Here is an 11,780-nt window from a genome sequence, read left to right as displayed (position 1 = left end):
AGAAATTCCTATCTACTGTGTAGAAATGACAAGTAGCGCCGCCTAGTTTATATTTCTAAAACTAACAACAGTTCTTTGTTACTATCGATAAATAACAAATCTGTTTTGCCGACAAAAAATGAATTATTTCTAAGGATAAAACCAAAATATATGATGAGAACAATTTTAGAATCGCATTGGAAATCGATAAATTAGTTCACGAACGTATCTGGGAAAGGAATAGAAATTTATTTATTAGATACACGATCAGTCAGGTATCGGTAGTTCATTGAAATATTTTAGAGCATCTGCCGCTGCAGACAGCACCAAATTATACACAGGGTGAATGATCTCTACTGTGTTTAAACTGGGCGGTCCAATTATTAATCGACGCGGCGAATTTTGAGCGATTGACAAACCACTTAGCGCATAACAGGTGTGATATATGTCGCGATTTCTGAAATTAACTAAGATTAAATAACTTTCCCCTGGTATGTAAAAAAAAATTATAATAGTTAAAAAAAAATATATACTTTCCAGGTTTGTCCACGAGTCCTCCAGAAGGATGCTGACAACAAATTAATATATACTCTTGTAAGGCCTCTTGATTAAATAACCAATAATTAGAATTGAATACTTTTCCTTCTTTTGATAAGATCGCATGGATCAATGGAAAAGCTCCACCTTGCCAAAACGAGTAGCACCCATCTACTAATTTGTTAGTACGTCCTTGAAAACCTCCTTCCAAACGCATCTGACGATTTACTATCCATCTCTGAAGTCAATATTTCATATTTTCATAATACAATTATGTAGATACAAGCTCGTATCTATAATAAATAATAAATCAAATTAAATCGTACCAATAGTGATGGCATATTACAAACGTTAGCTCTTCCAAGAAGTACAAGGGCTGCCAAGCCACAGTATGCATATCCACCATGTGCTTCCATACCTGGGCAACCTCCAAATCCACCTTCCCATGTTTGACATTTTGCAATCCATTCGTCTGTTCCTTTGAACAATACGGGCGTATATATATTTGTAAGTCTGGCTACCGAAACGGCACAATACACTCCTCTTATGTCAACCTCTCCATCCACATGCATGCCAAAAGCACCGTCCTCTCCTCGCAAGGATAGTAGGAAATTGTACAGGCCTTTTCTGGAATTACCGCATCCTTTATTTCGAGAAAGAAAGTATGTAATTGATGATATAATATCAATAAGATATTTATCATGTTAAAACAACATTAATAAGTTTAAATGAACTGTTTAACTAAAATTATACTGACCTTGCAAATTATAATACATACCTGTTTATTACCGCATATGCTTCTGTAGTTCCTATAATGCATAAAGCATTAACAGCAGCATAAGTTGGTGCTAGATGGGGATGCTGTCCTGGACCTCCACCAAAGCCTCCTTTTTCGGATTGGCATTTGGCTAAAAAACCAGCAATCTTTGAATATTCTTCATTTTCTAAAGATTCTCCTAGTATATGAAGTGAATGAAGTATCCAATAACATAGCCATGGCCTGCTACAATCTAAACCCTTAACATAAAATAAATCTAACATTAAATAGACAAACTTGATAAATTTTTAAAAACACTCATAACTTCAGAATGTTTTCGTAAGATATATATGTCTATTTTTATTCTTACAAGTACCTCATAAGGCTCGCTAAGATGAATCAATGATTTCTTTAATAGTGCCACATGTTTTTGTCTGATCAAGATTGGTTCTTTGTTTAATTCATAAATTTTAAGTACATTTTTTTCTGTACTGATCTAAGAATAGTATTATAAAATATTAGATAATATAAGATATGAGTATATAAATATCTTTTACATTTATATTGTATTATTGCTAACTAACCTGTTCAACTGTAGATGCAGTTTCAATACTCTCCTCATCTTGTCTTTGTTCTAATAATTCTGCATAACTTCTAACATGTATTTCTTCATCAACGTCATTAAACTCTGAATTCCACATAATCTATATAATATATAATGCAATAATGAACATTTATTAGATAAGACAGGTTACAGGTTAAAAATGATTTGTATTGGTACAATTATTATTCAATATATCGGTTTTAGTTCAAAAATAGATATGATCAATTTTACTTTAAAGTATCGAATTAACATAACATTAACAATTGTATGCATATTTAAATAGAATATTAGAATAATATTTGAAGCATCACAAATAACAATAATAACAATTATTATAATAATAATAATACGATAACTTTGCTCACGTTAAAATTACTGTTTTCTTTAACACTATTTCAATAACTATTTCATTTTATGTTAAAATAATATATTATTCATCTCAAGGTTATAAAATGTCCAAAAATCCTCTGGAGATAAAACAGAATTAGAAAGACAAAGATATTTTAACCACTCATTAAAATAGTTCGCATCAAATTAAATGAAGTGTTTCGTCACTAGGTGGCAGCATGTGGAGTAGTTTTGATATAATATCCTTCAGTCATTAACGTTGATCTAAATAGTAATATGTTCTATTTTCTTTATTAATTATTAATATTCATATAATTTTAATGAATCAAAAAATTTAATTTTGGAAAATTGGTTTATTTATAATAAATTCATATTTTAATAAAAACATAATTCTTAATAATAAAGTTCGAAATTTTTGTCATTTCTAACAATTGTGCTGAATTGTAAAATAAAAGGTAAAAAAATAAAAAGAATTTCTGTATTAATATATATATATATATATATATATATATATATATATATATGTATATATGTAGTTTTTCTTAGAATTCTGTAAACAAATGTATATAAAGTATGTAAATATATAATTAAAATCAAATTTGTTCATTATTTAGTGAAAAATACTTTTATATTATTTTTATAGAAATCAAAACAATTACTTTCTATAGTATCTATGAAATAAAATTTTCAGCATGTTTCTTTTTTGTGATTTCATTAATTTTCGTATTACTTATGTATTTATATTGTAAAATAAATGCGTATTGGCGCTGCGTCATATCTATTGGAAATACTGTGATAAGCACATCATCGTTAAAGAAGATAAACGGAGAAAAATGAAAAGTTTAAGTTTTAACCTACTAACACTTTCTATTCTAACTTAACTAATTCGATTGTTATGTTACGTGCGAGTAGGATATAACCTAATTTTTAAAGTTTACAGACTGATACGATAGACGCATGATGGCGATAGTGTTCCCCACTTGTAGTTCATATTTTGTCTACACTTGTCGCTGGAGTCACACACGCTTCGAGCGAAAGGTGACGAACGTTTCTAACGAGTGTTATGTTTTGATGCTTATATAAATTCTTAGAATTCAAATAATAGAACACAGGTGTGTTTGGTACATATCAAATAAAAGTATCTCTAATATAGATAAATTATTGGAATCCAATTTATTATTTAATATACTTTATAATAAATTGTTATCACATCAAACTTAATTATAAATTGCAATATGCAATTTTTTAATATATTACTTAATTTTTTATCACTTAATTACAGTATCAAATCAATTATCTTTTATATTTATTACGTAAATAACTACAGAAGTGATTATATCTATTTCATTTCTGAAGGATAGTGATAGTAAAAATATTAAGAAAAAATTAATTTGTAGTACTGAACAATTTATATGATCAGTATAATTAAAACTAAATTTAATAATAGAAAAAATATAAGAATTTAATATAATTCTTAATATAATTTACTATCAGACAGGCATAATAAAATTACAAGCATATATAATAAAAATTGTCAATGAAATTTTAATTATAATTATGGTGATGCTTTTGGTTTTAATTCATCATAACATGGCCTAAGAAATATAGAATTTTTTTTTGCTGGATTATAATATTCATGACCCTGTAATGCAAATAAAAAATTACAGTCAATAAATATATTATATAAGTATAATATAAAAAATCTGTAAAATGAAATCATACTTTTGACCAATCATAAGAAACTGCGTAAGCAAATATTTGTCCATTATGATTAAAACAACAGCGTATAATTGGTTGTTCCATTGTTTCCGATGATTTTAATTTTGTTCTAGCATCTTTATCCCAGAAACCAAAAGTACCATCTGCACCTACTGTAGCTACTGTACCATGAACAGGATGAAATGCTATATCATTTACCTATAATGATAAAGAGAAAGATAAGCTAATTTAATAAAGCCTAATTTCAAAAATAGCAATATTATTTCATAATACTAACTGCATAAATATCCTGGTAACCATTTGGAGATCCATTTGTTCTATGACATTTAAATGTAAAATTGTCTTTACTGCTTTGATTTAAATGATGTATAGCTACACGTCCTTCTGTGCTTCCAATGGCAAAGCCAGTAGGTATTTTCTTTTTATCTCTAAAAATTGCTACACATCGATACTGATATTTTAAACTTAATTCAACAGGTTTAAATTCACGTGGACTTCCTTCTAATTGATAAACAATTAATCCTCGTCCTGCTGTTCCTACTACAGCCATTGGATAATCCTTTAAATAATTTTATTAATTAAGAATAAGAGAGATAGTTATATATACGGAATGATAAAAAATATATATATCGAATTTTACAAGAAATATAAATACATACTACATCAGCACAATAACATTTTTCAGGTAAATTAAGTGTCATCGCTGGTTTTGGATTTCTTAAATCCCAAAACTACAAATATAAAATTAATAAATAGATAACGATATAAATTTAATATAAATTAACATATTGTAAAATAATTTATAACCTTTAATGTTTTATCCCAAGAACCAGTCATCAAACAAGAATACGTAGTTCCTTTAATCCAATGACAAGTTCTAATAGGAGCATCATGAGCTGCTACTGCAATACTTTGATTTGAAGCTAAATCCCAACATTTAGCAGTTTTATCACATGAAGCCATAAATACTTTTGTTCCATCCTAAACAAAGATTATTATAATAGCAAGCAATATACATTAAGATAATAATCAGGTTTATATTAGTATAATCAATGAGAAATAAATTTACATCGCTCCAACAAACATCGAGTATAGGTGCTGCCATAGATTGTATTGACTTAGGAACTGTTTTACCAGATTGTTCAACTTCCCAACATCGAACATTACAATCCCAAGAACCAGCAACAAGAAAATTCTGTTGTAATGAAGCAGGACTAAACTTTAAACTAGAAATAGAATCATCTGGTGGTGACACAACCTCAAAATCTTGCATAGGATTCGATGATGAGGCTGTTCCTGATCGTATCGTCCCACTTTGATTAAACATATTGTTTCGATGATAAAATGATCTGTACTAGAATAAAAAAAAAATCTTTTATATTTAATATCCTATGATGTATGACATAATTTCACTTTCTTTCACACAACGTTTATAACACAAGCCGTACTTATTGAAATTACAAACTTTATATAAAAAATTATGTATTGCGTATTATTAGACAAAAAGAATTGAACACTGATAATATAGAATTTTTTACAAATCTTTTAATTTCTTCAATAGATTCACTTAAATGTATCTTAACGTTTTCCACACGTTTTCTTATTATGGATGATTACAAACAAGCAATTAATGAAAACATACGTGTTTTAATCTAAAACCTCATTGGTCGAATTTTCATCTTTCATGGCACACGCATAAAATCACATGAAAACTTAATTCTGCGAGTTTTCTAACTAACGTTTTATTACCAACGCTTAATCATTAAATATGATGGACAAACTATAAATTTCTGTAATTCTAGGGATTTTTTTTCGCTTTCTAGCAATAATCCCATACATTTTGTTACATAGTGGTCGTGTGAAGTACAAATGTAATAAGTAATACATTTAATACGCGATACGCGATCTAACAATAGGTGTCCGTGGTTTGATATTGGATGGAGAGAGTGGGGGTAGCTGGCAGCCATATTGGCTACTGGTGCTACTACTGGACTTTTGAGAGAAAGTAAAAAAATAACCACACTTTTTTCATAATCTACATTAAGAAAAAATGTTGCGTTGCAGGATTTTTCATTGACCTTGTAAATTTTGTTTAGTCTGCGTGAATACAAAAGTGGTGTAACCTGTGAATCTCTATAAGAGTACACCCCTTTTAAAAAAAAATGGTACGTTTTTTTTAAGCGTCAATTCGTTATTAAATTGTTTTAAATTTCTTAAAAATATCTTCATAATTTATCTTCTTTCATAGAGTTTCTTTGGATTCGGTCAGTCTGCTGACATAGACATTACTTTGGATGGTGCAGAGACCAGAAAGACAGCGGATATCAAATCTGAGGATGGCAAGAAAGAACATCACTTACTTTATTATGATGGGGAGGCAATATCAGGAAAGGTAGGAGTTCTCATTTGATAGTATTATCAGCATACATTATGGGATATTCAAGTTTTCAAGTATGTACATAATTTAAGAATTACTTTGAGGATATATGAACTAAATGTCAAAGCATAATAATCAACTATCAATATTGACAGAACTTTGCTATTTTACTATTATTATTTCTAATTATATTTATAATTTTATATAAACTTTGTCAATATATATTAGATAATATATTACAGTATTGTTATAACCAAAAATATATTTTTAAGTTAATTTATATCTATCAATATAAACTTATAAATATAGGATATATAATCTTCTTTTAAAAATTTGTCAGTATCATTCAACAATCATTATCATATTACACAAGTAATTTAATTTTAGTTAATGTATTCTACTGTTACATACATAATAGGATTATTCTCTTATTGCTTATAGATTACCATTAGTTTGAGAAAAGCTGGTAAGCTAGAACATCAAGGTGTTAAAGTGGAATTCATTGGGCAGATTGAATTATACTATGATAGAGGTAATCATCATGAGTTTATTAATCTGGTAAAAGAGTTAACCAGGCCTGGTGAATTAACTCATAATACTGTATATACCTTTGAATTTGCAAATGTTGAGAAGCCTTATGAAAGTTATACTGGTTCTAATGTGCGGCTTAGATACTTTCTCAAAGTGACAATTGTTCGAAGACTTAGTGATATTGTTAAAGAACTTGAACTAGTTGTGCATACACTTAGTTCCTATCCCGATATGAACAATCCTATTAAAATGGAAGTCGGAATAGAAGACTGCCTGCATATTGAGTTTGAATACAACAAAAGCAAGTAAGAGATTAATAATTTTATCATAACTTGAAATTATATTAATTTTTTATGTAAATGATATTTTATTGCTATAATTTTCTTCTAGATATCACTTAAAAGATGTTATTGTGGGTAAAATATACTTTCTATTGGTCAGAATTAAAATTAAGCATATGGAAATTGCTATTATAAAACGAGAAACAACTGGTTCTGGTATAGAATATTCTAGCAGAAATTTACTAAGATATTTTACAGGGTATTTCGATTTAATTAATATGGTAAAATATTTATATTTTAATATAATAAAGAATATATACATAATTGTAATACGATATTTTAGAATTACTTTACTTCACATTGATAATTTGAGTTTTTGATATCATTACAATAATATCAACTGTTTCTTACTAGTACACTTTTCTAGCCTTCATTATGTTCAAATATATTTCACCATATTAATAAATTGTCTTGCCCAGTATAGTGGGTAGATCATTATTCATGATTTTATACTATTTATAGCATGTTATATTTGGAAGATAACGATTTTATTTTTCTATAAATTATTTATATATAATAGATTTTACTAAAGTTATAATTAGAATATATATTTGCAGGGCCACATACATTTACAGAAAATGAAACGATAGCTAAATATGAAATTATGGATGGTGCTCCAGTACGTGGAGAATCTATACCTATTAGAGTATTTCTAGCAGGATATGATTTAGCTCCCACAATGCGTGATATTAACAAGAAATTCAGTGTTAGATACTTTCTCAACTTAGTTCTAATGGATGAGGAAGATCGCAGATATTTTAAACAGCAAGTAAGTTAAGTCATATGTGCATTTGTTTCTATAATTCGATATATCCTTATATCAATTATGAAAACTTCACTTGTTATTTTTTTGCCTGATAGGAAATCACTTTATGGCGTAAAGGTGAAAGAAGTAGAAAATCTCAAACGGCGTCTCCACATATGCCGTCGCATTTAGTGTCAGCAGAAACAGGATTTCCACAAGGTGCTGCACAAAATGGACCACCATCAGTGATAACAACCACTGATCAATTATCAACTAATGTTAAAAGTATAGAGGAAACTCCAGCTCCTATGGAAGGTATGACACGTGAGGAAGGAGATGGAGAAGGAGAGAAGGAAGTAAATCCAGAAAATAATTAAATTGTGGAAATAATTCAGTTATAACTGAAATTAATAAGTAGTGGACTATATGAAAAAATCAAGTACATCTAAAACAGTGCAAATGGATAAATACTTTCCACAAGAATTTTTCCTTGCTCTGGAGTAGGGACAGTTTTAGTAAACGAAAATGACAAAGCTGCGAATAAAGTTGTAAATATTTTTAATACATATATATAAATATATATATACACACACATATATATACATATATATATAAAATTAAGAATGTGAAAGAAGTAAGTGCAGACTATTGATTAAAAGTTGAAAACTATTGAAATATATAATATACTAGTCCTGTCTGTTTGGCAGGATCAACATAAAAGTTTTATTGGAAAAGAGAAAAGGATGGTAGAGAAAAAGCTGAACAGTGAAAGATAAAACTGGGAAATAGAAATGTTAATAAATGGACAATATAATAATCAAATATTAAGTGGTCAACATTATTGAAGGGCATCTGAATATTACAGTGTTCTATTTTATACAAACCTTCTATATTATACAAATTGCATCCTTGAGCTATATATTATTCCTTGAATCTGAATAATCATCATTGTATAAAAGGATTTTGTAAATCTGAGAACTATATTGACACTGGCACAAAATGGTACTCAATTCATTTGGCCTCTCATCAGCATATTATGTACTTATACAGAGTATTTTGAAAATTAATGCCTATAAATAGTCTCAGATTGTTATAAATTTATTTAAAATTATATTTAAATTAAAACTTTTTTTTCTTTTTTAATAACATTGTTTTTCTAATAGCATAGTTAATTATAAAAATGAATATAAATACAAAAAGTTATTAATTTATTTATGTAAAAACATTTTAAGTTTATATATAATTAATTTACAATATTCGTGACTAACTAAATTTTGCAATAAAATGTATTAATTTTCAGAATGCTCAGTATATGATACATCTGATATTAATTATAATTCAAATTATTATAATCTCATATAATATGCATCAATTTCTTATGATCTAAAAATTGATATAAAATTCAAATTAGTTACAGTAACATGCTATTAACGCTCATTGTAATGCCGATTTTTAATTTTTGCATTTTAAACTTTAAAATCATGTTCCATCATATAGCATATATGACTTTTTTACATGATTGTATAACATGTTTTTACATGATTGTTTTAATTTTAATTTTGTTATAACAACATAATACTAATTACAAGCAGCATTTATTTGACCACCCTGAATTGTACCCATTTATTAAATTTTGGCATATTTGCTCAATTTTTGTATGTCTTCTTGGATGAGAAGAAAAATCAATTATAATAAGTATGAATAAAATAGATGGTTTTGCCTTGTGTGTTTTTGCACATATTTGAAATATCAAATAATGCAGTGGGAAAACTTTATTTTATAATTCAGTTTCCAAAATTAAAAGTTTTTTTTAAAAGAAAAAAAATATTTGATCTTATGTAAAAATTAATATTATTTGATGAGTTTGGATTCTGAATCCATAATATGAAAGTTGCCACTGTTTTATAAGATGTTATGCACAGAACTATGTGTTTGTGCATATATAAATAATTTTTAATTGTAAAATTAGTAATCAAATATTTGTAATTAGTAAAAAATATGAAAGAGATGGGAAAGAATTCTATTACAGCTGTATAATAAAAGTTGATCTACATTGTGTAATGAAATAACATATACAACTCGTGGCATTATATTTTACTTTTTTCTGCTATTATAAATATTAGTTTTGTGTAAGTTTCCATTAGCAAACATAAAAAAGACAAAAACTATTTACTTTTTGGTATTCACACTTTTCAAAGATTTGATCATTTAGATATATCTAACAGTGCTTATTTATATATTGAATATGTTATTTCTTTAAAATAAGTGTATAGCTAATAATAGCCCACGAGATTATTATTTGATTAAGTAAAATATCTTCATATATGTTTCATTTATGTTATTGTAAATATGATCTAATTATAAAATAATATCCCAGTCTTTAAAATATAGTTATGTTTGATAGCAATGTATCTTTACAAATGTAAGTAATATACCAAACTGTTGTTCATATTCTTCAGTTGCATCGTCTTTATTTTTTTAAGTTCTTTTAATCTAGTTACCTTCAAATTTATATTCTCTCACTGTATTATCATTTAATAACATTAATGGACTCTTTTTGATAATTTATTTATTTTCGTAATTATTATTTGGGTTAGATGAATATTAATAAAAAGAAGTCAAGCAAAATGAGGCTAATATAAAGAAATTATATGTAGTTTTATGTCAAATTGCCTCCCTATGAATGTAATTATTTTATGTTTTCAATATGCTGATGTTATTGTCTATTATGCAAAATTTAAATATGATATTAATTTTTTATCATTTTCTCAGATTATTGAATTGAGTCCTCAAATAAAAAAAATATTTCTTATATTTTATAACAATAATATGAGAGATATAAAGTAATTAATATTAATTTATTTGTACAATGAATAACAACATTTTTTTAAAGCAACTTTTATAATAACTAAGATATATATTAGTTTATTTATTTAAACATTGAATATTTAATTGTTAATCAAGTTTATTTCTACCATATCTACCTTCATTTTTTAAAAAACCAATATTATAATATTTATATCGGTACGCAAATTATTTCTATCATGTTTCTAGGTTTTTTATTATAATTGTAATTGTTAATGTTTCTTTTGTATTACTCTTGATTGATTTAATATAGAAAGAATAATGAATTATAAATAAATTACGTTAAACTCACAAAATAAGACTGATACTGCAACATATTAATCGTTCCTAATTTTTCTGCCATAGATTTAAAGCAATAAATTAAATAAGATCTATGTATTTCATCCTTCATTTATATCTTTTAATTTTTAAAAAAGCTGTACTGTGTTTCTTGAAATTACTTTAATCACAAATTGCAGTTATATTAAATAATATTACGTGTATTAAGCTATTAATAAGTACGTAACATATTTTATTAATATTAATATTTTTTATTTCCCTTTCGCTTTTTAATTAAAACTTTTCCAAATTAAAAAAAAAAAAAACGATTCAAAATTTACTTACTTTGTCGCCATCTACAATCGAATTTGATAAATTAAGTGTCCCCACTAATAGGCAACATTCATACATGTATGTATAAAAAATCTTTTTATACTAATTTCTTTGAAATACTTCGTATATTTTCAATTTCTTTCTATTTCTTTGTCAATTTTTTATATCAGTTTGTTTTATCTCTGTCTTTATCTCAATATATGAAATATCAATATATGAAAGTTTTAATAGACTAAAAAATATATTTCTTATATTATTAATAGATTTATGAATAACATTGTAAGAGAGTTGATAAGTCATCGGTTATCTTTTGTAACGTATGATAGTCAAGAGAATTTCCGGGATAATTTATATATATTATTTCGTACGATTGAAATTGCGTTTTT

At 26.5% G+C, this 11,780-nt stretch overlaps 3 protein-coding genes across 7 annotated transcripts; 1 reads left to right on the top strand and 2 right to left on the bottom strand.

Annotated features, from left to right (window-relative positions):
- Window positions 1-207: 207 nt before the first annotated feature.
- On the bottom strand, window positions 208-2,548 carry LOC122638019 (protein farnesyltransferase subunit beta). Of its 2 annotated transcripts, none has more exons than XM_043830624.1 (7): window positions 2,243-2,548; window positions 1,858-1,977; window positions 1,650-1,769; window positions 1,295-1,533; window positions 843-1,143; window positions 517-754; window positions 208-436 (listed from the first exon to the last, which is right to left on the bottom strand). In XM_043830624.1, the coding sequence occupies exons 2-7, from the start codon at window positions 1,972-1,974 to the stop codon at window positions 402-404; spliced, it is 1,050 nt and encodes a 349-aa protein (XP_043686559.1). In that variant the 5' UTR covers window positions 1,975-1,977; window positions 2,243-2,548; the 3' UTR covers window positions 208-401. The 2 variants fall into 2 exon arrangements, with proteins under 2 accessions (XP_043686559.1, XP_043686558.1); XM_043830623.1 differs by having other exon boundaries at window positions 513-754; window positions 2,243-2,542.
- A 1,145-nt stretch (window positions 2,549-3,693) lies between these two features.
- LOC122637517 (protein Rae1) lies at window positions 3,694-5,717 on the bottom strand. Of its 2 annotated transcripts, none has more exons than XM_043829698.1 (7): window positions 5,587-5,717; window positions 5,014-5,298; window positions 4,752-4,925; window positions 4,604-4,675; window positions 4,222-4,503; window positions 3,948-4,142; window positions 3,694-3,867 (listed from the first exon to the last, which is right to left on the bottom strand). In XM_043829698.1, the coding sequence occupies exons 2-7, from the start codon at window positions 5,269-5,271 to the stop codon at window positions 3,781-3,783; spliced, it is 1,068 nt and encodes a 355-aa protein (XP_043685633.1). In that variant the 5' UTR covers window positions 5,272-5,298; window positions 5,587-5,717; the 3' UTR covers window positions 3,694-3,780. The 2 variants fall into 2 exon arrangements, with proteins under 2 accessions (XP_043685633.1, XP_043685632.1); XM_043829697.1 differs by lacking the exon at window positions 5,587-5,717 and adding an exon at window positions 5,393-5,563.
- Window positions 5,718-5,808: 91 nt separating this feature from the next.
- LOC122637516 (vacuolar protein sorting-associated protein 26B-like) lies at window positions 5,809-10,396 on the top strand. 3 transcript variants are annotated; one of them, XM_043829696.1, is made up of 7 exons: window positions 5,809-5,949; window positions 6,041-6,109; window positions 6,193-6,336; window positions 6,763-7,157; window positions 7,243-7,349; window positions 7,751-7,962; window positions 8,055-10,396. In XM_043829696.1, exons 2-7 carry the CDS (start codon window positions 6,107-6,109, stop codon window positions 8,313-8,315), a joined length of 1,122 nt encoding a protein of 373 aa, XP_043685631.1. In that variant the 5' UTR covers window positions 5,809-5,949; window positions 6,041-6,106; the 3' UTR covers window positions 8,316-10,396. The 3 variants fall into 3 exon arrangements, 2 of the variants coding, with proteins under 2 accessions (XP_043685631.1, XP_043685630.1); XR_006329258.1 differs by having other exon boundaries at window positions 5,843-6,109; window positions 8,055-8,572; window positions 8,646-10,396; XM_043829695.1 differs by having other exon boundaries at window positions 5,843-6,109.
- Window positions 10,397-11,780: the final 1,384 nt, after the last annotated feature.

The sequence above is a fragment of the Vespula pensylvanica genome, chromosome 2, assembly GCF_014466175.1.
Source record: "Vespula pensylvanica isolate Volc-1 chromosome 2, ASM1446617v1, whole genome shotgun sequence".
Taxonomy (NCBI): domain Eukaryota; kingdom Metazoa; phylum Arthropoda; class Insecta; order Hymenoptera; family Vespidae; genus Vespula; species Vespula pensylvanica.
The sequence above is the reverse complement of the archived record's forward strand: the minus strand, read 5'-3'. Positions and strand labels throughout refer to the sequence as shown.